Source organism: Cydia splendana, chromosome 24 (genome assembly GCF_910591565.1).
Source record: "Cydia splendana chromosome 24, ilCydSple1.2, whole genome shotgun sequence".
In the NCBI taxonomy this organism is placed as follows: Eukaryota; Metazoa; Arthropoda; class Insecta; order Lepidoptera; family Tortricidae; genus Cydia; species Cydia splendana.
This window is the reverse complement of record NC_085983.1, coordinates 578,881-606,786: the sequence shown is the minus strand read 5'-3', so window position 1 is coordinate 606,786 and position 27,906 is coordinate 578,881. Positions and strand designations below refer to the sequence as shown.

Genomic DNA, 27,906 nt, shown 5'->3' with positions numbered 1-27,906 from the left:
ACGCCCTGTACACACCTGGAGGCGCAGCGTAGAGAACGAGCTGACAGCCGTAGGACTGAGCTGGAACGAGGCCAAGACGGTTGCTCAAGACAGGAAGGCGTGGAAGGATCTTGTGGAGGCCCTATGCACCTCCGGGGTGCCCTAGGACAGACAACAACAACATGGTGGCATTAAAAGATAGAACTAGAGCATAGAGCTCCCTGAACCTGTGACGAAACGTCGGTAAATAAAGGTAATTGAATAAAATTCGCGTTAGACCCGTCTATAAATGTGAGTTAATATGTGTTCAAAACCCGAAAGTTTTACATATTATAGAGCATAGAGCACAGAAAAATGTAAAAAGGAATGAATAGAGTTTCGTTCTGTTGGACTTGCCAACAGATGCCGACGCTGGGAAGACGCTAGTGTGGGGTGGCTCTAAGGTGGAGTTACCTCCTCGCAGCAGAACTGGTGCTGTGTCCGCGCATGCGCCGCCAGCGCCTCCTCCGTGTCGAACAGCGCGCCGCACTCCGCGCACGCTCTGCAATACATACAATATGTTGACATCATTTATTTATTTATTAACACAAAATATTTATATACATTCAAAGAATTATGACAGCGAACAAAGCCCCCTGAGGCTTAACTGCCGCTGTAATCGCTCTTATTTACTCTTAATATTATATTACACACACACTTAATATTATATGACATGTTGAATAATATCAAAAAATCTAGTTTAATGGATAAAATTGAGCCATCTATCAGATGAACCTTTTCGACACCAACGACGGATATATCCGCACCGCAGGTCCAACGCCAACGAAGGATTAATCCGTCACAGACCACAGAGCAACATAGACCTACGTGCATGACTGCATGTGCATTAAGTTCAATTGTGTCGCTTAACTTCAAACTCGGGTAAATCCATTCGACCCTTTCAGCAAATGTCTACCCTATTACCTTTTCTTAATACCAAAATCGCATAATCTGACAGATGGATTTATCCGAGTTTGAAGTTAAGCGACTCAATTTCAGTTTTGACACTTCGGTGACGTGGCGTCCGAGTGACAGCTTTTGTGTTTATCACGGCGTCGAGAATCGAATAAGAAATGTCTCAGATAGCTTAATAATAATAATATAACAACAAAACGCGAATTAAGTGACCACACACATAATCTTATAAAAGAGATTTTTTTTTAAATAGACGTAGTACTTTAATTGAAATAAATATATTTTTCTTTATTCATAATTGTCGGCCGAGGCGAAGCCGAGGTGTTCTTATTTGCTGGCCGAGTTGTGAACACTATTTTTATATTTAAATGTTAAAATATAGAAAAGAGTTCTTGGTTAAAAAAAAGGCAACATTTTATAACATGATTTCTGGATGAACATAGTATCTACATCTGTAGATAATGTAGATATACTAAATAAAGTACAAAACATACTAACTTTAAAGACGCGTCGCAGTGTGTCCGCCCGTCCGTGTGTCTGCTCATAGCCTCGGGGCTCGCGAACTGCACCCCGCACGACTCGCACGATAACTTCGACTTCGACAGCTGAAAGCATTAAACATTTTTAAATCATCGATATTAAACTTTCGTGAGACATATTTTAAAATGTTTATACGAAAACGGTTTATTACGGTTTCACTGACTTGAATTTTTAAATCAATTTCAAGAACAAACAAAAAAAAACCGGACAAGTGCGAGACGAACTCGCGCACTAAGGGTTCCGTACCATTACGCAAAAAATCACGTTTGTTGTATGGGAGCCCCACTTAAATATTTATTTTATTCTGTTTTTAGTATTTGTTGTTATAGCGGCAACAGAAATACATCATCTGTGAAAATTTCAACTGCCTAGCTATCACTGTTCATGAGATACAGGTCTGGTGATAGACAGACGGACAGCGAAGTCTTAGTAATAGGGTCCCTTTTTTACCCTTTGGATACGGAACCCTAAAAATAAGAATGATGATTTATATGATGAAAACATATCTTATGTTTTTTCCCGGGACTCAAATTATCTCCATACCAATTTTAATCTAAATCGGTTCAGCGGTTTAAGCATGAAACGGTAACAGATATACATAATTACTTTTGCCTGTAAAATATTAGATTGTTACCTCTTTGTGTGCCTTCGCGTGGTGATGCCGCAGCCCCAGGGCTCCTATGAAGGAATCCCCGCAGATCCCGCACACGTGGTCTTTGGAAGGGTGGTTAAGGCGCACGTGGCCGTAGTAAGAGGTGCTTTTCCTGCATATTTGATACTAATCACGTATAAACTCTAAAAATACGTATAAATTTGACACCTTTACAGATGTAAACATAGTTTAGGGTCCCTTACCAATGTCTTAATGAAGGAAATTACTAGAATTAATTTTATCAGCGTTTGGGTAGCTACACTGGCTACCGTTACTCGGTCCTCCAACGGAGCGGCAGCTGACATTCACGATGTTTTATGATATCGCCCTTAATTACTTTACGAGTTATCGCTAAAGAAAAACTGGGTCATAATTGAGATAGAGTAGAGTAGGTATTGTCAGGCGTGGCTCACTCCGCGATTTCGTCGCGTCGCAACAGTAGCTACGAGTACATCCGTCCCACACCAATTTTGGTGGCTAGCCATAGCCGCGCGTGGCGCTTGCGCCACCTAGCGGTCATATCTGTCCAAGTAATCGTAACAGACGCGTTTTGTTAGAGAGTGAATCTTCTGTACCTAGTACTATTATTTGTTCTGTGGTATTGTTATGTTTTAAAAATGAAACTCACGTGAATGTGGCGTCACATTGCTTGCAATTGAACACCTTTCCAGTGTGCATGAGATAGTGGTTCCGCGCCAAATGCCTGTGAACATACAATACGTTTCAGTCTATATTTAGACAAGGGCACGGATTTATATAGAAACTGAATAGCATAGTTACTCTTTTTTTTAATAAAAATTATATCTTATAACCAAATCAAGACAAAACATCATAGGAAACTAGAGAAATCGGTACGAACGACTTAAGAGCATTTAGAGTTAGACCCAGATAAGTCTGCAACGATTCTGATAGCACACGCAGTGCAAGTGTTATTTAAAATGTCAATCTTCTATGAAATGATGACGTATAAATGACACTTGCTCCGGGGCTCATTTCTCGAAAGATATTAGACTAATATTATTAGTCCACGAACTGTCAAATCGTATGGGTTGTCATGACAACACACTAATAATATTAGACTAATATTGTTCGAGAAATAGGCCCCTGCCTGTGCTATCAAAATCGTTGCAGTCTTTTCTTGGTTTAACTCTAGTCATCATTCATCTGTCTGTCATTTTCTGTACAAAACTGATTCTGCGGGGGAGAGGCACATCAAATATATAAATATATATCTTGTACGTTACGTACAAATAGTCATGACAGATAAACGTCAGTCCATACAAAAGCTTGCGCAGCAACGTTTTCGTCAGAGGGGTAAGCTCTTAGAGGCGACTCCGGTTATTTAATGCTCTAAGGAAAGACCAGAATGGAGGCCCAGGAATTGCCCAAGAACGGAGTCAGTGAAATAATATGATTCGAGTCCTACACCCCAACAGAGAGTAACAGGACAAATCAATATTGGAGATTCTTACACAAATTGACTAATCGCCACAGTAAGCTCAAGAAGGTTTGTGTTGTGGGCACTCAGACAACGATATAGTTATACTATAAATATACGAAAATAAGAAGAAAGAAATAAGTACCGAAGATATTCGAGTGATTTTGTATGTCACTTGGGAGGTTTGGACTATAGTGGGGTGGTTATCCGGAACGCTTACTTGGCGCGCGTCACGAACCCGCAGAGGTTGCAACTGAACATCATCTTGTGGTAGTCGAGGTGGCGGTGACGCAGATACTGCGTGCGGAAGTATATGTGGCACACGTCGCACTCGAACGGACCAATACTCTACAAAAAATAAGCCCTTTACAAAAACATAATTTTTTACAGTGGAAAACTATTTGAAAAGTAACTTTCTCTTTTCTTTATTTTTAAATTATAATTTCATTTTAAGGATTTCTTTATGTGACCAGTATTTTTTCCAAGCTATGTTTATCCTCCTGTCCACCTCGTTTACGTTGCTATTGGGGTCAAACGAAATCATTTTACCTAAGTATACATAGTTGGCCAATAAGTGGCACACAACCAGGGAAAAAAAATACGCAAAAACTGTAGAAAAAAAATTTACAGTCTGAAATAAAGGATTATTACATATTACATTACATACATAGTTGTCCACATATTCTATTAGCGTTCCTTCTACAGTTATACTTTTTTTGTGACTGTTCATGACTTTGGTTTTAGACGCGTTCATGTGTAAGCCCACTTTTTGACTCTCTGAATTTGCATTAAACCTTTTTATTAATTATTTTTGCCTGTTAAAGTAAGAAATAGGTATAAAAGTATTAACAATACTTTAGCCCTTTGAACGCCACGCCTATCGTGTACGGCGCGTCATAGTGAACCTTGTTGGAATGCACTAAGGTTGATATTGGGCTGTAGCACATCAGCTATCTACATTTATTTGTCATCATAAAATTCATCTGATGATCCGGGTAGATGGATCTGATCTGAGTGATCTGTAGGTACCTACCTATACGGTAGACGTAAACGCGCCATGCACGTTCAAAGCACTTAGAACAGATTACAGATGCACCGGATATTCGGTAACTATCTGGTATGCGGCCCCTATTTTAATGCCAGAGACCGGATAGTAAGTCACTATCCGGCCAGATACCGGTAAGTAACTTTGCTTGATTATGGGGTAAACAAATTGAATCTAAAAACAGTCACAGTCATAATCGAAGTCATTGATTATAATTGAAAAATCCAAAATAACCATTCAATCCAAAAAAACGTATCCAAAATACGCGAGCGCGCGTATACTATAAACGAATTTACTAAGTAATAACATGATAAAACTCATTTCGAAACTAGAAATGAGTCCGCGCGAACGTTCACTACGGTCAAAACCTGCACGACTCAAACGCATCTGCAGAACTCAAAATAGTTGTTTGGCCGGATACCGTCGACGGTCAGGCCGAATATCCGGTTATCGGTATCCGGCCAAACAACTATCCGTTGCATCTCTAGAACAGATATTTTTCATTTAATTTTGAGGTCCTGTTTTGTTTATTCATATCAATTTGTTATGATAGATTGAAAATATTCTACCCACTTAACAAGATTATGTTACAAAACGTGTTATGCTTACCGGGTCATGCTTGGCCATATGATTCTTAAAAGGCTGCTCAAACTCAAACCCCCGCCCACACTGCTCGCACTTATAATCCAGATTCAAATAATTACTGCTCTGCTTCCGTTCCTCTATCTCCTGGAGCTGCTCTTCGATCGTCAGTATCTTCAGCTTACAATCATGTTTTGACTCAAATTCAGCGTGATCAAAGTTTGGCAAAAAATTATTCTCCGCTCTTCGCAACTGCAGCTGCCATTTTGTCAACGGCTTGGCATTTCTCTTTTTCCCGGCTACAAAACGAAGTAGGTTCGATATCCTTTTGGTTTTCACTTCTTTATCTTCCTTTTTAGATTTCTTTTTGGTTTCTTTAACTGTTTCTAAGTTTTTAACGGAGATTTGACCTAAGTTTAAACCATCTATTTCTACAACTAGTTGTTTAGGCATTACTAGGTCATTACTATTATTTAGGTGTGCTGTCTCTTCAATATTATTTGCAACGTTATTTAAAGGATCTGTGGGTTCATCTTTAATTTCTATTTCAGTTTCAGGCAATTCATCCCTGTCATCAAATGAGTCTTCGCAAATTTCTTCAGGTTGTGTGTTAGTCTTTTTTTCGAGTGAGCTGAATGTGTAAACGCTAAGTGTTACCAAGTTTAGAGCTAGCTTGTGATAATTTCTGTCTATTGAGAGTATGTCATCTGTGGAAAGCTGAAATAATAATGCAAACAATTTATAATTATGTATATACTACAAGGAATAAATTACTTTTAATTATTTTATTTACTCATATTGGCAACTTAATTAGTCACAAGAATACATTTTTTTAAGATAAAATTATCTGACCAGACATATTTTGGGTACACTCACCTGCAATAGTATGTTACTCTTTGAAGGCCGCAAAAATATGTGACACACCCTTATGCCTCTACATATAAGATTGGGTCAGATATTTTTGCGGCCTTTGATGTGTAACATATTATTGCAGGTGACTGTACTTACAAAAGTAAGTTGTTTCAGCATTTCCCTAAGCAGGGCCTGTGAGCGTTGGCAGCGGGCGCGGAGATCAGCAAAATGCAGTAGCTGCACCCGGCAACATGGACACAGGTGCTGCGGCAACCCATCATCGTCTGAGTACTGAAAATAGCATAATTTTCAAGTCTACTTTTGGCTTAGGGGCTATTCATAAATTACGTCATTTCCAATTAGGGGGGGGGTTCTCTACATTGATGATGGTAGCATGTCATAGGAGGAAACAGGGTCATTTGAAGCATGGGGGGGGGGTGTCAAAAATCGATGACGTAATTTATGGATGATTTAGGGATAACAGCCCATCTATATACCGATTGAGCTAGGTATATTTTTAATGATTTCCTAAAATATTGGATGTGTGCACTAAACATTTTTGGTTTGATATTTATGATTACCAAGCATTTTACATACATATGTAACATATGTACAAAAAATAATGCTGTGTTGAAGATCACTATTTACACTGCTGCTACTTAAAAACCATTATAACATTTTACCTCCTTAGCAAATATTACACTGTAATAATTCATTGTATCAAGCATTCATTAACTCTTTTTTGTAATTTTACTACAAGGCAAATATTCCTGGGCAGTGCAATTCAAATCATACACAGTTCTAAACAACAATGCTAGGGAAAAAACTTTCCATTTCAAGCTCACTTGATTTTGTAGGTATTTAAGTATGATAATCTAAATTATTCTATGTAATAACCATATTTTAAAGAAGATTACTTACTTCCACACCCATTAGCTGTATAAAATGCTCTTCAAACCCATCAGGAATGCTATAAAGCTTAGTGTTAGTGGCCAAACAGACGCGGCACGCGCTCAAATCCTCAGACACCAATTGTACTCTTGAACTGTTATCCATTATTGTTCTTCAGCTTAATTATGGTTTATGGAAGATGTCTATCCATTATAAAGGTAAATTCTATTAAGTAACAGCTTACTGTAGATCACTGAATGTAAATACACTTCAGTCTTGTTACTAATATGTTGAGCGGATGTTTTTGTAATTATATGGAGAAAATAGATTTAACTACAGATGTTTTAGTGATCTTTACAGATCAAGCATAATATACTGGTCATTTTCTTAACATTCAGCGTAAAATAACCTAAATAACCGAATATACGACGATAATAAAGATTTTTTTTTACAGCGACGCTCATGCTGAGATGTCAAACTGACAGTCACAGTTACGAACGGCGGTCATATTTGTCTTTGATTCATAGAAGGTAGGATCGTATAGAAGTGGTATACGCGTGCCTCCGTAGGGACAAAACATACGCAAATGCGATACTGTGATTGGTCGAATTTATTTGTTGCCCACCATTATCCATACTAAAAAAAGGTGGGGAACAAAAAATATGTGAGACTGTGATAAGGACAAACAATAATAGCGCTTTCTCTGCTACTCCTACTGAAATATACGTAAGACTATCCCGTTCTGTCAGTTATCCTCACTACTCATGCCCAATCCAGTTTAATACTAGATTCATGCTTTGATTAAAGATGCGTTCAAGTTCAAATGCTGCACAACTTAGGCCCCATACGCACGACAGCTTAAAAAGCGTTGCGTTAAAACCCGACGTTGGCGCTTTTTTACCGTTTCCAATATTTGTGTTCATATGAACGCTTAAAAATCACTTGTGAGTCGTACTGCCACGTACGCATCTCAGCAAAGCCATACTTTATTTGCTATTACGACGTATTATTTGAATATAGCTTTAATATTTCAGGAATTTGTAAGCATAAGTTGACATTTTTAAGGTGAAACTAATAATAATCTTGACGATTGACACCAAAAATTGACACTTGACAGCCAACTGACAGCAGCGCCGGCGCTTTTTCAACGCTTGTGAGAACAGATACACGGACTTCCGTATGGTCTATTCAATTTGACGCCAACGCTCAACGCCGAAAATCGAACAGTGCTCGATAAAAAAGCGCCGCGCTTAAAAACCGCCTTCGTGTGAATACATACATGGTTATCCATTTGTGTCATTCAAACGCTTTTTTAACGCGCGTTGAAAAAGCTGCCGTGCGAACGGGGCCTTATGGGCTCTACAGACGGTTGGGAACTATCATCATAACGGAATTATACTCTGGCAAGCTCACTTTGTCAGTTGGAAAAGGCGCTAAATTTATATTTTCTATAAGAGAACAACCTATCACGCCTACATTTTTTTTTACTGACGGAAATGACTTGCCAAACTATAGATGGAAATATGCTGTTACAAACGGGCGTCCCCGCGAACACCAAGTACGCAAATTTCATGCATCTTTCTCTTTTACTTCAATTAATGTGTCCTCCGCGTTTTGTTTTAATATATCGATAGCGGTTATGGATGGGGCTTTTCTTTATTGCAAAGCTACTTAAGAGAAAATGGGACGAGCGCTACTACAAACGTAGTCCCCATTTTCCTCTCTAGATATTAACTTCATACAAAGTATGTTTACACAATTTGACAGGTATATTGATAATGATAAAGGCCCGTGTACACAATGGGCCAGCGCCGGGCAGTCCAAGGGACGCAGCCATGCGGTAGAATGAGATAACAATATCACTTGCTCCCTCTAACGCATAAATGCGTCCCCCAAACTGGTCCACGCTGGCCCATTGTGTACAGGGGCCTTAAGAGTTAGAATCGAAAGACAAATACATACATTTGTTTTAATGTTCCTAACTATAATGTAATAATTATAAAATCTAAACAAACAAAACAAGGAGCATTGCTGCGGTGATACATCAACTTGTGTCAAAATATTTTAATAAATGTAATATCCAGAGAAAAATGAGAAAAACCTTCTTTTGTATGGAAACACAGATTCGGACCAGTCGTCCCGGGCTCGTCCACTTTCGTTTTAAGTAAATTACTACAATGCTATGGATAGGGTGCATGGATAGAGTGGATGAGACTGCGCACAGTAAGGCCCCATTCGCACGACAGCTTAAAAAGCGTTGCGTTAAAACCCGACGTTGGCGCTTTTTTACCGTTTCCAATATTTGTGTTCATATGAACGCTTAAAAATCACTTGTGAGTCGTACTGCCACGTACGCATCTCAGCAAAGCCATACTTTATTTGCTATTACGACGTATTATTTGAATATAGCTTGAATATTTCAGGAATTTGTAAGCATAAGTTGACATTTTTAAGGTGAAACTAATAATAATCTTGACGATTGACACCAAAAATTGACACTTGACAGCCAACTGACAGCAGCGCCGGCGCTTTTTCAACGCTTGTGAGAACAGATACACGGATTTCCGTATGGTCTATTCAATTTGACGCCAACGCTCAGCGCCGAAAATCGAACAGTGCTCGATAAAAAAGCGCCGCGCTTAAAAACCGCCTTCGTGTGAATACATACATGGTTATCCATTTGTGTCATTCAAACGCTTTTTTAACGCGCGTTGAAAAAACTGCCGTGCGAACGGGGCCTAAAAGTATAATAAATTGTTATTTATTTTTAGTATTACTTATTAGATATTTAGTTACATTTACAAAGACATATTGACAGACAATAAGTGATAACTATTCTTGATTTCTTGATTCTTAAACTATTCGAGAATATATATTAAATGCGTATATTAAACACTATCGCTTGTAGGACTGCAACATTTGTAAGTCATGCTATAATAAATATAATTAATAAAGTTTATTATTATTTATTTTAATACATACCAGCACGTGCAGATAAACCTTACGTGCTCTAATAGTGTTGTTAATAATATTTATTGTGATTGTATTTTGTATAATCTTTCTTCGAGATCAAAGGGACAACGTCTTCCTCCAAACATCAAAGGTAATTAATAAATATAATTAATAAAGTTTATTATTATTTATTTGTATACATACCAGCACGTGCAGATAAACCTTACGTGCTCTAATAGTGTTGTTAATAATATTTATTGTGATTGTATTTTGTATAATCTTTCTTCGAGATCAAAGGGACAACGTCTTCCTCCAAACGTCAAAGGTAATTAATAAATATAATTAATAAAGTTTATTATTATTTATTTGTATACATACCAGCACGTACAGATAAACCTTACGTGCTAATTAATAGTGTTGTTAGTATTATTTTCATGTGAATATACATTTTAATAATATACAATTCTACATATTAATCTCTCTGTGATTACTTATACAAGTCTATCAAATGATTCATTAAGAATTATGTCATAAAATAGGTACATTTTATGTTATTGTCTTTATGAAATTACACTAAATTATCCTCGAGTCATTACATATCATATGTACGTCACATTATTAACAAATATTACAGTACAATATAATCCCAATGAAATGAACCAAAGTTACGCAACTTCATTCATGCACCGTAATTTTACGGTAGCGCAAAAAAATGCACTTACATCAATAAAGTCGGACGAGCGCCCGGCGCCTTCGATGCCCTAACCATACATACAAAAGTATACATACATAAGCGCGCGACCCTGTTTTGGGGGCCTTCAAATAGTTTAATTAAAAATGAGCTCCAAAAACTAAACCACTGCTAGGTATTGAAAAATATGAACCAAAGAAATATTCTAATCTAAAATATCATATACAAAATCTTATTTATTTATCATGTGTTAAATAAAGAATTACAATATTCTATTTAATGTGTATCTTTTCATGTTGAACTAAGTTAATCTTCCGGGCAGCTGTGTAACTACATTGACCACATTTGAATGGCTTTTCTCCAGTATGTTTTCTGACATGAAGTGTTAACTTATTTTTCTCTTCACTAGTAAAACTACATTGTTCACACTTGTATGGTTTCTTCCCGCTGTGTTTCATTTCGTGGCGTTGCACGTTTACTAATTTGCTAGAAGCATAGCTACAATGGCCACATTTGTAGGGCTTGTCTCCTGTATGTGTTTTTATATGGACTTTTAATTGACACACTTTTCTATACGCACAACTACATTGCTCGCATTTGTATGGCTTTTCACCAGTATGTTTCATCGCATGAATTCGTAGTTCACCTTGTTGTCTGCTAGTAAAACTACAATAAACACATTTGAATGGTTTTTCTCCACTATGTATTCTTTCGTGAGACCTCAAACTACTTATTTGTGCGCAGGCATAACTACACTGTCCACATTTGTACGGTTTCTCACCGGTGTGTTTCCTTTCGTGGGTTTTTAAATCAGATAATCTGATACTAGCAAAACTACAATAGTTACACTTATGAGGCTTCTCACCAGTGTGCTTCATTTCATGACATAGTAAATTGTCTTTTTTAATACTAGCATAACTACATTGGCTACATTTGTACGGTTTTACACCAGAATGTGTTTTTTTATGACGATTTAACTTTGTTTTTTCAACACAAGCATAACTGCATTGATCACATTTGAATGGCTTTTCTGTAGAATGTGTTAATAGATGGGCTCGTAAATTAGGTTTTCGATTAGTAGAAAAACTGCATTGATCACATTTCAAGGGTTTTTCTTCAGAATGTATTAATTCATGGACTTTTAAGCTAGGTTTTCGTTTAGTAGAGAAACTACATTGACCACATTTGAATGGTTTTTCGTCAGTGTGCATTTTTAAATGACTTTCGAGATGGTTTCTCTTCTTGGATGTGTAGTTACAGTGCTCGCAGCGGTAGAGGTTCTCACTGTTGTGTTTCCTTGCGTGAATAGCTAAAGCGTTCTTTTTGAGCGTTGTGTAACTGCAGTGGCCACCTCGGTAAGTCTCTTGTGTGTCGCTTTGTTCCTCCTGCGGTGTTTGCCCTGCAACAACACAACTTCACATTACTAACAGTATAAGTAACTTAGTTAAAGTATGACTAGTTTGTGATACATGGAAAACGAAATAACAAACTTAGGGCGTTCGTTTAGGGCATCCGCTAGCTGGCGCACAGGTTTCATTATACCTAGGTAAAATCCGCCGCACGCGCACGCATCCGTTCGCGGCACTCTTAGTACTTTTCGTTAACTCGCTAACCCGCGACAGCTACGCGGACACCCTTAACCCGACTGGGGGCTTTTGTTATATAGAATCGATAGTTATATTAGTTAAATGTGCGTGACGTGCGTAATCGCATCCAATGTGAAGACCGCCCTAGCCATATTTTACTTTTTAAAACTATTACTACGGAACCAACCCCAAAATTGTAATTAAAAATTGGCTGTCCAGATGTCAATCTAACGGAAGAGCCAGAAATGCATGTTGGACCAAATACGTTCTGGTCGACATGGGAATTTAGACATAATTTAGAGCACCATTAGAAGTTTATTGCAGTTTATAATTTAGAGTCTAATTATAAATCTTAGTCTAAATTTTAGACAAACTGCTAATTGGATAAACTTATAACAAATCCACAATAATCTTAAAAAGGCATAGAAAGAAAGAAAATACATTTATTTAACGCCACCACCTATTACTATTAAATATTATGGAATAAGAAGACATGAAGCTAAAAAAAAATATTGGTCACTAAAATTGGATGGCCCAAGAAAACTACCGAGTGGACACCAAACATAGTGCGGCGTCACGGCAGACCTTGAAGGAGATGGTGGCACAATCTTGAAGTCTTTCGGAAAGATAATATAATATTGCCATAGAATGAGACGCGTGGAAGAAAGAGAGGGAGGCCTTTGCCCAGCAATGGGACACAACAGGCTAACAAATAAATAAAAATAGGATCTTCACTCAGCATAATGTCGTGTCAATCCGTGGCACTGGTTTTCAGTGGGGATCAAAAAACTTATAGTAAATACAGTAGAACCTCGATTATCTGAATGTTGGCTCGAAATTGTTGATTGCTGTTGCAGCCCATATGTGATTTGTTTCATCTAACAATGTTAGACCGAAAAGTGGAATCCTGAGTGAAGCAAGAGTTTCAAAGCTCGAAGGTTAAACAATTTAAACATACTTTGTTCCTGAGTTAATCAACATTTTTCACCACACTAACACATAGATAAATAATACCTGTAAAACATTTAAAATCAAACCCAATTGAACAATAATAAATGTTTATCAAAATACTTCAATTTTATTAGGTTAAGGTTAAGTTAGGTTGATGTTATGTCACATATTGGTTCCTATATAATTGCAGAGTGCATGTTTGATCTGTTTGTTACTTAATACCTGTATTGTACAACATGTATGCAAATAAGGAACTTTGAACATATATTTTACTGTCTGTTCTAAGATAAGTGTTGAATATACAATCAAAGTTCTTGTTTGCTTTATGCTTAGATTACATACAACTTGGCTTGAATATTTATGTAACATAACAGAATATTGTTTTAAAATGTATTTAATTATTTATTGAAAACATGTTTACATGACATTACAGTGTATAACTAATGAGCCATGACAGTTAGTTACATTTAGATTACAGTATTATGATACATTTATAAGATTAACTAAATTATTACAGTTGTACAATGACTATCATCCATCCTCTCACAATACCTCAGACATTCACTGCACACCGCCGTCCATCATCACCACGCAAACATATCGCAGTCAGTAGCTGATGTCAGGAGTGCATTCAACAGTTTCAACAGTCTGAGAGCACAAAGAAGTGGCGAAATGAAAGTGTAACTTCAATGGTATGAGAGTGACTAGGTTTGTGTTGTGATACTTTTAATTAACTCTCTATCAATACATCAAAATGTAAAAATATGGCTCTTAAAACACTTTCTACCCATACATAGAAAAATAAAAATATGACTTTTATAAGTTCCTAAGAGGATTCCTCTGGATGTGGAAGGGGCAGTTGTAAATTTTATCTTTCTTGACATTTTATCTGTTTACATGTTTTTTTTGTAATTCTCTGACTTTTTCTAGTGTGTATGTGAATTGGTGTAATACTTTAAGCTTGCACTGTATAAAATAACAACTGCACTATATTACCAAATAAACAAATACAAAACAAAACACAGAATTGGTAAACACATTGGACCGGCAATCCAAGGATGTGGGTTCGAGTCCCACGTTGGCCAGAGTTGATTATCGTTGATTTTTTCATTGTGATTGACATCTGTATTTACAATTTATATATACAAAACCATACATTGAAAAGTATAAGTTTTACCTTTAGCTGCACAGACTTGCTGCTCCACTAGCTCAGGGCCAAGCATCAGCTCGTGTTTCACAGCATGATCATACAGCCCCGCTTGTACACCCTCCGTTTTCTCACAGTCATTTACACCCACACCTAAGCATGAGGGTTCTACTTCTACAGTCAAGGATGGCTTTTCCATATGACTGTCATCTGATCGTTCCTTCATAAACACATCTAAGGGCTCGATTTCTATAACCACATTTGAGGAAGATGGCTCATCTTTTACAACACACACATCAAACCACGAAGCGTCTTTTACGCGTTCGTTTTTTATACTTTCTATAGACACATTCAATGAAGGCTTGACTTCAATATCATCATCTGTAGGTTCGGACTTAATAAGAATATCTGAACACGACGGATCTATTACGCATACATTGTCGCTTGCGGGCTCGATCTTTACGTTCACTTTCTCATGCGCTGAGGTCTCCATTGTCAACTAATACGGTTATTTTTACTTTCAGAATGGTAATTAAACAGAAAAAGCAATGGTACGTATCTTGAAACTCTTTATATAATAGTTACAAATTCATGGCTTAATTTTCTCAAAGTAATCCAACGATTGACAATGAAATGACATTCCCATTCATGACATTTTGTTTCGTTCGTTCATTATCTGCAATGTCAATTTTTTTCTCGTTTGGGTTAAGCCTGTGGTAGTCTGGAGGGGGCTATAGGATTGCAGTATAATTTGGTCTTTTTCGATTGCTGTAATGACAAAAATGTGTTGTAAATGTTTGTTTAAGGCCAAGCGCGCACCACGATTTTAATTTTTGCGACACGATTTTAGAATCGCGCTGTAATATATCGCAGAAAATTCACTGCGCGCACTGCGATGAAAAAGTCGACGATTTGTTCATTCTCAACATGGATTTCGTACCAGTCGTTTGTCATGAAACGTGTCTTTAATATGCGATCGCCGTATAACTTTGAGTATTTATACCACAAAGGTGATCTCCTTCTATTTCCATAATTAAATGGTCAACATCTAGCGTCTCATCTCGGAGAAGCAGGTTCCAATATGTTGAGGCTTGGAGAGCGAAGTGCCGACTGAGGTCCGGGGTGCGATTTTATTATCGCAGTGCGCGCAGGGCCATACAACTCACAATCGCGTCGCGAGCAGTCGCGCAAAAATGTGACAAATCACAATTTTAAAATCGCTGCGATTTTTTTGTCGCATATGCGTGCACTGCCATATAAACACATACGTTACATTTCTGCGACTAAATTATCGCGCGACAAAAAGTCGTGGTGCGCGCTTGGCCTAACTCGTGGTAACAAATAGCAAAATATGATGTATATACTTGGTCAAGCAGATCTTGTCAGTAGAAAAAGGCGGCAAATTTGAAAAATGTAGGCGCGAAGGGATATCGTCTTATAGAAAATTTGAATTTCGCGCCTTTTTCAACTGACAAGATTTGCTTGACCATCTATATTTTATACGCAGCGCAAACGTAGTGATTATATTCTCTTTGCACAGCGGGAAGTATAGCGAAACGCACCTTTAATGAAATATCCAGTGTTGCCAGATAGTAGGATAGTAAGTACATTTTTTACTTGTCTGTAGAGCTGTAGAGAATCACGGACCTAGAGAGTAAACCGGATAGTGTACATTAGCCAAAAAGTGTGTCCACATGAGAAGTCAAGGTGGGCCGTTGCATCTCTTTCTAATTAGGGTGACCATAAGTCATATGTATGTGGGATATTAGGATAACATTGAATATATAGTTTGGCCAGGATCTTTTCTTATTCGTGCATAGTTATATTAGTTATAAAGAATCATACTGTCTTTTCGCTGTACTAGTATTATGGCCTAAAAAGGGATGGATATAGTTTTTTTTTCTCTTCTGTACAACGCTTCACACAACCTTAGGTACTTAATTTTGTTGTTCTTAAAAACTGTTATTAATAAGCCTCCTCCACACGGCGGCGCGAAGCCGCGAACGCGAGTGTGGAGTCGATTTTCGCAGACAGCGAAATCGACTCCACACTCGCGTTCGCGGCTTCGCCCGCGATTCACGCGCATAGTCTGGAGGGGGCTATAGGCGTAGATGCTGGACCACGAACATGGTCAGTCCTCAGGAAGGTGGTCCGCCGTAACGTCTGTCAAGAATACAGGTATGAGTGAGAGAGATAGGGAGACAGATATGCTGACAGAACCAGAGGGTCTACCGCGAACCGCGTTCGACGTGCCGCCCCTCTGCCACACTTACGTACGAAAGTGCTACAAAGAGGCAACACGTCGAAAGCGGCTCGGGGTAGGCTCAGGACACCCCCACTGTCCTGAGAGCCTTTTACAGTCTTTGCCGCGTTAGGTCCCAGGCCCTTCATAGCAAGCCCCTTTCTCAGCACCCATCATATAGACTGCTGCTTAAAATATCTGGCCGCCCTAGGCCCGGGCCTACTCGGCCTTAGGGCAAATCCGCCACTGCCACAGGGTCGCGTGGGACCGCTACGGCCGTTTGCTATAGTTTTTAACTAGGACGCTTGTCACTGGAGCATAGACACCGAAGTTTGTATCGTTTGACGAGCATCTTTTGCTGTCTCTGTAATTACTCCTTTTCTCTAATTTTAAACGTCAAACTTCTATGAAATTATGACGTATAAATAACACTTGCCCCGCGTTGGCTATCAAAATCGCTGCAGACTTTTCTCGGTCTAACTCTAAGGACTTTGGATTTCAATTTTGGCAATGATTTATTCTGTATTGGCTCTCATTTCACCAATTTAAACATGCCGAAATAAATACATACCTATTCATATAAACTTACTTTTAAGTACGTAATAAGAATTGTGTAACACTGATTCTCATCGTGCCGACATCATGGTCACCCTAATGAGTTTGACAATGTTTACTTGTATTTTTATCGCAAAATGTAATCATTGTGGCTTCCTTGTGTAACAATATTCCACAATTAGAAATTCTTTCACTCCTGCAACCTTTAACGCAACATTTATTCACCATTTTTAAGAAATTTTTCATTCACGTGTTTTGATAACATGTCATCACACGTTAGGGATACCAATTAATATTCAAAGTTACTACAATGTCTACCATATCAAAATTAATGTTTTTTTTTGTTGTGCACATGCTTGGTTAAATCAGTTAATAATATTGACATCATAATTATTTACAAATTTCTTAAAAGATATCAGAACCTTACTCTAAATATAGCACTTAAATAATATAAGAAGGTATTTAATTTCAGTAGTATATTGATATAAATACTACCACAATGGTATATTTTTAACATTGGCAACATGTGCGAGTGAGACACCGCGACCCACCTTTGCTATCTCAAGTGGACCGTTTTCTCTAGTCTGGTACGAACGTCTTTCTGGCTCGGTGATAAGGTTAAATTTAGTATGGCAAAAAAAGTGACAGTTCACTCCATCTTATAACTTCATGTAGAGAATAGAGATGGTATAAACAAACAAACAAACAAACAATTTATTTATTTGCAAAAAAGGGTAATTACAGGTCTTATTGTTATACAGTATTATGTTCCACCTTTTCAGCTGTATACAAACAGCATGCAAATCCATAAAGGCATCTTAAAAAATATGTAGTTACATTTGAAAGCTTTAACATTTTATTAAAATTATCAAATACTTTATAATTACCTACAGCCATTTATATAGTTTTAACCATAACCAAATCGATTACAGATAACATTTATTTACAAATTTACACAGGTCGTTACTTAATCTACGTTATTTAAAAAATCTTGTATACTATAGAAACACCGATCAAGAAGCCAATTTCTTAAAGTTTGCTTAAACTCATTGCCTTCGAGAGCTTTTATTTGAACAGGCAACTTGTTAAAGATCACAATACTCATATTAAAAGCATTTTTTTTATAATTGCTGGTCATACATCGTGGCTGATTGAGGAAATTTTTATATTGTGGTCGTGGATTAGCACAAAACAAGTCTGAACGCTTTACGAAATAATTTGGAAATTGCTTAACAAAAGTACAAATTTTTAATATATATATGCAAGCCAAAGGCAAGATGTTGAACTGTTTAAACAAAGGTCTACAACTGCTGTCTACAGGAGCATTTGCAATTACACGTATACATCTCTTTTGAAGCTTGAATGCCCTTTCAACATCCACAGAGTTACCCCATAGGATGAGGCCGTAGTTGAGAATGGATGCTACATGACCATGATAAGCTACAAGTGCAGCTTCACGAGATACAGAATATATAGCCGGCTTAGACTCTCGTGCGAGCCACGAGACGAGCCGCGAGCCGCGCCACGAGACGCGAGTGTAAGCGGTGGGCTCGCGGCTCGTCTCGTGGCTCGGCTCGCGCTCGCGTGGAGGAGCGGTTTTTTGGGCACGAGCCAAAGGGGCTCGCGCGGGACGCGCGCTTGCGTTCACACTCGCGTTCAGCTTGTCATTCGATTATAAACCTTATGCCGTGCCGTTAGTGTTTAAAATATATTAGCTCGACGAGCTTACGAGCCAAGAGACGAGCCTCGAGCCGAGCCACGAGGCGAGAGTGTAATCATTAGCTCGACGGGCTCATGCGCTCAAGGCCACTCGAGGCGAGCCACGAGACGCGCCACGAGCCGAGCCGCGAGACGAGAGTCTAAACTGGCTAGTAGAGTAAGAGGAACCATTTGACAGCGACGTTGTCTCTCTCTGCGTGCGTGGTTATTTAATTATTTTATGAATCGCTGTTAAAATTGTGGTGATTGCTTATTTTTTGAGCAGTGATATTGATATCGCATATCGCAAGAATCTTGGATTTGATATATTGTTGTTCGGGCGTTGTGCGAGATGGATGGGATCGCAGACGGCGGCATGGCGCGCGTGAAGCCGGAGCCCGAATGGGAATCTGACCGCGGTGAGTTCACACTAACTTACAATTATTTCATCATTTCCATTTAATCACGGCTTTTACGAGCGCTGCTCCTCGGCATAGGGGACTGTCTGTAACACCTGAATAACCTCATAAGTCCCCATATCAGTGAAGTGTCTTAATGTCCTCCAGGAATAACAGAATTTTCCGAAATAAGCACAAAAAATGCACTGTATTACTACTAGCCACACTCTGCCCTACTCGCGTTATTTATCACAAGGCTCCATACTTCATATTGACGGTCCTTTGACTCGCGCTATAAATCGACAAAATAGGGAGCGGTGGGCATTACTAGGAGCATGACGAGCGGCATGACGAGTGGCGCGGCCACACTACATCTCTGCCGACTTCCCTCGCTACTTCTCATGCCACTTGTCGATTGTGTGGGCGTGGTATTTCAGATAAGGATAACAGAAATGTTTGTTAAACAGTCCGTAACCTGTTATGACACTTGTTGTATAGTCTATAGTTTTTAAACTGGATTGGTCTGGAGAATCTATTATTATAATTTAAACTAATATAAAAAAAATTGACCATACAAGATATCATGTCTCTAGTTTTTGGTGTTCCTGTTAAATTTATCAGAATGGAACATGCATCATAGTGTCTTGTTGATTAAATCTAAAAAGCATTGTTTCAGTAACAGTGAAGGAAGAAGCAGAATTCGTGGATGAAGAGGCGTGTGTGAAGGAGGAGTGTGAGGACAGCACAGACGGGTGCGGTGTGAGCGGGGCGGCCATGCTGGCCGGCCTGTACGACGACCACGAGGTCAAGGACGAGCTCGTGCTGGGGCCGGAGCGCCCGCACCAACCTGTAGTCAACCTGGTGGGGAACAGTAAGTTGATTTTTGTTTCACATGTATATACAAAAATCACCATTGCAATATGCCAATATAAAAGAGGTTTATTTGTTTTTGATATTTTTTTATTTAACCTTTATTGCACAAAAGAAAAACCTTACAGTACAAAAGGCGTACTTAATGCCATAAGGCATTCTCTACCAGTCAACCTTTAGGCAAAGCAGAGAGATTGTGGGCAGTGCTACTTTAACAATAACAACAAATATACGTCATTTATTTTTATTTTATTTAAAGGTTCACCAACAGTTATTACATTGAAGCTTACATCTATACAAACAATAACAACATGCTGAATGTATAACTAATTACTGGTAAACAACACATGCAAGTAATTAAAAAAAGCAAAGTCAACAACAGAGCCGGCACATTTGAACACCTTATTACTGTAGAATAAGGAGCAAAGCGCAACCATGAATAAGTATATAAACTAGATAAATATGGAATTAAAACTAAATATACTAATTACTAGTGAATACATTTCTAATTTTGGTCAGAGAGTCAAAGTGAATATCAAAACTGTTACTGTATTTATTGATTAAATTGCTCAGGCGTGGTACCGGGGAGTTTGACCCTAACACAGTTCAGCGCTTAGGGCGAGACAGTGGTTTGATAGCAAAACGCGGTGTTCTTCTAGGCACTGAGAATCGAAATCTACTCAAAAGTTGTGCACAATCTATGTTGTTTCTTAGAAGCTTAGTGAGAAATTTTAAATCCACTAGATCTCTACGTACTCAAGAGATAACATTTTAAAATGTTTTAACCTATCCTTATAAGAGAAAGATCTTTTCGCAAGATAGAGACAAAGTGCCACATAAATTTTTGCAATCTTTCAATCCGAAGACAATGAGTTGCAAAATGTGGTCGCCAGACGATACTACCATGCTCTAGGTAACTGCGTACTAAACTACAATAGAGAAGTTTTTTGGTTTGTATCTTACGAAATACCTTTCCGTTTCTTATGACAAATCCTAACATACATGAAGCTTTTTTTACTATTGCATCGATGTGAGGAACGAAAGTTTTGTGTCAAAGATAATACCTAGGTCACGTATGGTTTGCGCTTTAGGAAGGCATTCGCCAGCAATATGATATGATGAAGAAACTGTATTGATCTTACGAGTAAAAGTAATAGAGGAGCATTTTTTGGCATTGAGAGACATACCATTTTCTGAACACCATTTGTTAAGTCTGTCAATGTCAGCCTGGAGAAGGACGACATCAGAAGGACAATTTACCACTCTAGCGAATTTGAGGTTGTCTGCATACATGAACGGGATGGAGTGATGAAGTTGGACCGGCAAATCATTTATAAATATATTGAATAATATAGGGCCAAGGTGGGAGCCTTGTGGAACACCGGAAGGAATATTATAAGTCCGAGAAGAAAAACCATTAATAACTACATAAAATGATCGGTTATGGAGATATGAGTCAATCCATTTTAGTAGGGGATCCGTAACGCCGTAACAAGAAAGCTTCTGAATCAAGACCGTATGAGAAACTCGATCAAATGCCTTACTAAAGTCGGTGTAGATAACATCGATCTGCTTATTAATATCAACAGCCTTAGTGACATACTCAGAGAAGGAGACAAGATTGGTGGAAGTTGACCGTGAAGTGACGAAACCATGTTGGTGTTCGGTTATGTACTGTTTGAAGTGACACTGAATAAAGGGACAAATAAGGGATTCAAAGACCTTGGCAAAAGTGCAAAGTATAGATATCGGTCTATAATTCTTTACTACACTAGTATCATCGGCCTTGTGTATTGGGGTAACTTTAGCCCTTTTCCATATATCTGGAAAAATACCAGTTTCAAGCGATTCACGGTAAATAATAAATAGCGGATAAGATAATGTTCTTGAACAATTAGATATAAAAAATGGGGGGATGCCGTCAGGGCCAGCTCCTTTAGCAGCATCTAGGTGTTTCAGTTTTTTATTAATCGAGTCAAGGTTTAAAGTTACGTTATTAAGACATTCAGATGATCTTATGATACTGGCCATATTGAGGTTATTGCTGTCATCCTCCCCGTAAACTGATGAAAAGTATTGAGCAAATAAATTACAGATCTCAGGTCCTTCCGAGCTTACAGTAACCACATCTGTCATCGAAGCAGGAAAGCTACTTGCGCCTCCTCGTTTTGCTTTTATGAAGGACCAGAAATATTTTGGATTATTATGTATGTTATTTTCAACGTGAGAAATATAAGAGTTATAGCAAGAAATTGCGTATGCATCACATCTTTTTCTTAGTAATTTTAATTAAATTAGGTCACGCGGATTATTAAATTTTTTGTAACGTTTACTTGCACTATTTTTTTTTTAAATAGCTTTATAAGAGTACAATTAAACCAAATAGGATATATATTCGAATGTTTTTTTTTAGAAAAAGGGACCAGTAACATAATTGCTTCCTTAAGTACTTCATAGAACGTTGATACCATTTCATTAACATCTTCGCATTGTCCAAATAATTCGTCCCAGTTTTGACGATCTTAATGTTTATTTATGCTTTCATAATCAGCCTTACGAAAGTTTGGGATCAAGGGAAGATTGTTGCTCTTTAAATTATTGGTCTCGATTAAGGGAATAGTGATAACAATGGGCGGATGATGAGAGCCAGGATTAGAAAGAATCATATACAGGATGATTCAGGAGACGTGAGCAGGACTAATACTGCGCATTTCGTAAATTATAAGCAACACTTTCGTATCAGTATTAGTGAGGTTAACGTTAATTTTCTAGTCGTGTTGAAAAAAAAAGTTATTAATTTATTTACGACATGCGTGGTCACCCTAAAATTAGAATACTAAACTACCGATATTCTGTGTCAAATTGAATGTCACCACTGTCATCGCGGTCTCGTTACTTTTGAAAACTCGTATCTCACTCAAGTTTGACAGTTTATTTCTTCGTAATCAAAAATTAAAGATGTTTTATGCTTATTAATTAGGTCTTGTAGGGTGACCATGATTGTAGAGGATTAAATGTGCCCTCACCAAAAAGTTAAAAAAATCGGGCAAGTGCGAGTCAGACTCGCGCACGAAGGGTTCCGTACCATATATAAAAAAAAAAAACAAAAAAAAAAGCAAAAAAAAAACGGTCACCCATCCAAGTACTGACCACTCCCGACGTTGCTTAACTTTGGTCAAAAATCACGTTTGTTGTATGGGAGCCCCATTTAAATCTTTATTTTATTCTGTTTTTAGTATTTGTTGTTATAGCGGCAACAGAAATACATCATCTGTGAAAATTTCAACTGTCTAGCTATCACGGTTCGTGAGATACAGCCTGGTGACAGACGGACGGACGGACGGACGGACGGACGGACGGACGGACGGACAGCGAAGTCTTAGTAATAGGGTCCCGTTTTACCCTTTGGGTACGGAACCCTAAAAATAGGAAAAAGTGTGGTTGTTTCACCTAAATACGACGGTGATCGATCAATTATCAGTTACTGAGTGTGCAGGATTAGTCCTGCTCACGTCTCATGAATCACCCTGTATAGTCATATAAGAAATAACAAACCATACATACATACATACATGTAAATATACATACTTATATTACATATAATATTATATAGGTACATAAATAAAGACAAAACATATAGAATAGAGCTTGTACATACATTATGAATCTTTCATTCTGCTAGCAAATAAATCACGTAAAGATTTTTTAAATGCAAACTTATTTGGAGCATTTTTGATTCTGAAGGGAAGTCCGTTCCAAAGATGGGCCATCTGCACGGAAAACGAATTCGACATGAACCCAGTGCGGAGATATGAATAAAATCTAAAGTATAAGAGCTACGCAATTCAAATTTTGTATGCTTAACAAGTTCACTATTGACATAATATTCCGAGAGTTTTGTTTATCTGGTGTAAACCAAACCCAAGTTATGAGGTTTCAAAAAACCGGGCAAGTGCGAGTCGGACTCGCGCACGAAGGATTCCGTACCATAATGCAAAAAACGGCAAAAAAAAAAACGGTCATCCATCCAAGTACTGACCCCGCCCGACGTTGCTTAACTTCGGTCAAAAATCACGTTTGTTGTATGGGAGCCCCACTTAAATTTTTATTTTATTCTGTTTTTAGTATTTGTTGTTATAGCGGCAACAGAAATACATCATCTGTGAAAATTTCAACTGTCTAGCTATCACGGTTCGTGAGATACAGCCTGGTGACAGACAGACGGACGGACGGACAGCGGAGTCTTAGTAATAGGGTCCCGTTTACCCTTTGGGTACGGAACCCTAAAAACGACCAAACGCTTCGAGAAAAGGTTGGTAGTGCCCTTGCGCCTCGCTTTGCTCGTCTTGGCGGGGGCACTGCCGTGCCCCCAGATTGAATAAAGACAGACAGAGGCAGACAACAGGTGGTATTATCGCTAATAAGTTCGTATTCTACCACCTCTATTTTTTATTACAGTACAGTTCAACGTTTCATCCTGCATAGTATATTAGTACAAATTGGTTTTTATGCTAGAGTAGTACGATTCTGCACGGTCTATTAGCAGATAAGCCTTTAACATTATTCTATCGTGTTGCAGCGCCCACTCTTGTCTCCTCTGCTGTGGTGTCGGGTCGGCGCCGCTCGTGCTCGGTCAGGCTGGAGCGCCTGCTGGTGGACGCGGAGCGGCGCACCTGCCGGGTCGGGCGCCGCACATACAAGCTGCACGCCACCAACCCCGCACCCACACCCCATGTCACCACCGCCATCTATAAATGTCACCATTGCGGCAAACGGCTCAGGAACAAGTCGGTTTTGGAGAAACAAATATGCTCTCACTTGTCGTTAGGACCGTCGAGTAATTCGACTCGAGAGAATGTTGCTTCAAATTGTCAAGCAATGTCACACAAGGATAGGAAACCTTATAAATGTAGCACTTGTGAGTACATGAGTAGTAAGAAAGGAAATTTACGGAATCATCAGCTGATACACACGGGTGACAAACCTTATCATTGTAGGTACTGTGATCACAAGTGCAATAGAAAAGAAAACTTACGAAGACACGAGAGGACACACACTGGTAAAAAGGCTTTCTGTAACTACTGCGACTACAAGTGCATTGGGGAAGCTATTTTACGGAGGCATCTGATGACTCACACTAATGAAAAACCTTTCAAGTGTAGGTTCTGTAACTACAGGAGCCGTCGAAAAGAAAACTTAAAGACTCACGAGATAATGAGACACACTGATAATGATAAACCATTTAAATGTAGCTCCTGCGATTACCAGAGCAATTTAAAAGCGCATTTACAAAGGCACCTCATGATCCATACTGGTGAAAAGCCTCACAAGTGTAGATACTGTGACTACAGGAGCCGTCAAAGAGAAAACTTACGAACTCACGAGAGCATACACACTGGTAACAAACTCTTTAAATGTAACTACTGTCATTACAAGTGCAATAGGAAAGATATTTTACGAAAACACGAGATAAATCACACTGGGGAAAAGCCTTTTGACTGTAGTAACAGTGATTACAAGAGCAACAGCAAAGCAAAACTACGACGACATGAAATGATACACACGGATGAAAAGCCTCTCCAGTGTAGTTATTGCGAATACAGGTGCAAGCAAAAACAAGATTTAAGAAGACACGAGATGATACACACTGGGGAAAAGCCTTTTGGCTGTAGTAACTGTGACTACAAATGCATTAGCAAAGCAACTCTACGACGTCATCAATTGAAACACTCGGGTGAAAAACCTTTCCAGTGTAGTTATTGCGAATACAACTGTAAGCAAAAACAAGATTTAAGAAGACACGAGATGAAACACACTGGGGAAAAGCCTTTTGACTGTAGTAACTGTGACTACAAATGCATTAGCAAAGCAAGTCTACGACGTCATCAATTGTGTGATGTAATTAATGGATGACCCCTACATTGTATTTTTTTAAAAGAATGTTGACAATAAGATGTAATGTATTGAAAAAATGTGTCCCGCCGAGCTTCTTGCCGGTGCCATATTGCCATATTGGGGACTCCGACAATTGAGGAGGGACTTAAATCTTCTCGGGCAGAGGTGTAGGGTTAGAGCCGGTGTAGCTTTATTTGACGTTAATAAGCGCATTGTAAAATGCCTACTTGAAAGATAAACTATATTTATCTTTAATATGTACATGTACAAATGAATTATAAACATAAAACAATATATTTACTTATTCTTCTTTTTCAACCTAGCGTCTTCCCGTCCTAGCGCCAGGGTAAGCTTTCCTGCTCAGTCTTCTCCACTTTGCCCGGTCTTCGGCATCCTCAGGTGTGAGATTGTTCTCTTGCATGTCCGCTGTCACGACGTCCAGCCAACGTTTCTTAGTAATATATTTACTTATTACAAGCTTTTATTTGATTTCACCTGTCACTTTGTCTGTATGTCAGTAATCAAATCTTGCAAGCTCACTCCTCGCTCAGGCTAGGTTCACACGGCAACGTCCTGCACGGTTTTTCATGTATTCGATTTTAAACGTACAACCAGAAGGGTGTTCACACGGTAGATTTTATTCGTTTAAAAACCGTTTACAAGCCGATTAGCGACAGTTTTCACCCAGTTGGCGCAGTGAGCTGACGTCTGAGATGGATCCACGCTTCATCGTACTTTTATTTTGGTATCGATGGCGATAATGCTTTCGCCGCCGACGAAATGACGAGAGAGAGTTTTTGGGCACATCCCATGAATAAAAAATCAGTGCGCAATAAAACATTTGAAATTTTATAGCTACGTTAAACTTAGTTACGCTATAACAAAGTTTTTCAATTTCTTTCGGATGTCTATTGAAAGTTTTGTTCAACTAAATTAATTAATAGGTAGTTCGTTATCTATAGAATATTCGTCAACCATTTTGAAATAACCACGAAATTACAAATAAAATACTTGCGATCCCTCCGAAAAACGCTCGAGTACTATAGAGTGTGTTCGATAAAAAACGCATAAAATCGTGGCGTGTGAATGGATCAGAACTATACTAATCGCCACTGCAAGCCGAATACGTTAAAGTTCATTCGATTGGCTTGACAAGTCCGGTGAGTATCCGTTTAAACGTATAAAGAATGTACGTTTTTTTGCAGTAAAAAGGCCGTACTATTTATCCGTTAAAACGTATACTGCAAAAAAATGGGCAGGAAAAACGTGCCGTGTGAACGAAGCCTCACTCCCTCCCACCTAGGGCTCGGTATAGAGATAAGTACCTAAGCAAGGAGTCCTCACTCCATACATCGGTTTTGGTACCAAAACGCTTATTACTTTCGTAGTCGACATCTAGCGTTCAGTAGCGGATTTTAATTTAAAAGCTCGTGATTCTGAGTAGAAATAATATATAAAGTCCCAAGACTAATACAAAAAAAAATTGGTACTGTAGTGTAGTCAGTTCATACACAGCTGCTATCAACTGATACACTGCTGCTTAATGCAGCTGATACTTGATACCTATCTCCCATATATGTATTTTACTACTTAATTACACAAACGGGTCTACCGCGATATAATTTCATTGTTTTTACCTTTAATTCCGACGTTTCAGCTGAGTTGCACCAGCTGTGGTCACGGAAAGACTGACGTCCCAACAAATGTCAACGGAGATATTAATAAAACACCACTAAACTACCCGAAATTAGTTTATAAAAATGTTCGGGGTAGACAAAGAAATTGCAGCTACCCGTTAAAGTTTAATGTTTATTGTCCACGGCACGACACGCAACACTCACAGTATCCGTACACTGGTCCGAAGATATATCAGCTGGTTTCAACATTTGAATCACTGGTCCCCAAGTAGACGATAATTTGTACCCGTCCTCACGATTGAAATTTTTAGGGTGTTTTAATTTCAATCGCCTCTCTCACGATCCGCGGAT

General features: G+C 38.5%; 3 protein-coding genes across 3 annotated transcripts in view; 1 reads left to right on the top strand and 2 right to left on the bottom strand.

Moving 5' to 3' along the window:
• The window catches only part of LOC134802348 (zinc finger protein 14 homolog), a 29,529-nt gene extending 22,216 nt beyond the window's left edge, over nucleotides 1–7,313 (bottom strand). The window contains exons 1-8 of the mRNA XM_063774962.1: nucleotides 6,964–7,313; nucleotides 6,199–6,333; nucleotides 5,218–5,907; nucleotides 3,784–3,911; nucleotides 2,754–2,828; nucleotides 2,108–2,237; nucleotides 1,432–1,538; nucleotides 433–520 (exon numbers count right to left, since the gene is read on the bottom strand). Coding sequence (XP_063631032.1) covers nucleotides 433–520; nucleotides 1,432–1,538; nucleotides 2,108–2,237; nucleotides 2,754–2,828; nucleotides 3,784–3,911; nucleotides 5,218–5,907; nucleotides 6,199–6,333; nucleotides 6,964–7,098 — 1,488 coding nt within the window. The 5' untranslated portion in view covers nucleotides 7,099–7,313. The remainder of the gene's footprint in view (nucleotides 1–432; nucleotides 521–1,431; nucleotides 1,539–2,107; nucleotides 2,238–2,753; nucleotides 2,829–3,783; nucleotides 3,912–5,217; nucleotides 5,908–6,198; nucleotides 6,334–6,963) is intronic.
• Nucleotides 7,314–10,621: 3,308 nt separating this feature from the next.
• LOC134802373 (zinc finger protein OZF-like) overlaps nucleotides 10,622–27,906 on the bottom strand; it is a 31,920-nt gene continuing 14,635 nt past the window's right edge. Inside the window, exons 1-2 of the mRNA XM_063775005.1 lie at nucleotides 14,291–14,857; nucleotides 10,622–11,975 (exon numbers count right to left, since the gene is read on the bottom strand). Of these exons, the coding sequence (XP_063631075.1) occupies nucleotides 10,849–11,975; nucleotides 14,291–14,753 (1,590 nt within the window). The 5' untranslated portion in view covers nucleotides 14,754–14,857 and the 3' untranslated portion in view covers nucleotides 10,622–10,848. Of the gene's footprint in view, nucleotides 11,976–14,290 lie in introns of the transcript that reaches the window.
• On the top strand, nucleotides 18,987–27,221 carry LOC134802067 (zinc finger protein 808-like). The gene is made up of 5 exons (XM_063774660.1): nucleotides 18,987–19,174; nucleotides 19,836–20,024; nucleotides 24,603–24,810; nucleotides 25,276–25,421; nucleotides 27,124–27,221. Exons 1-5 carry the CDS (start codon nucleotides 19,108–19,110, stop codon nucleotides 27,219–27,221), a joined length of 708 nt encoding a protein of 235 aa, XP_063630730.1. The 5' UTR covers nucleotides 18,987–19,107.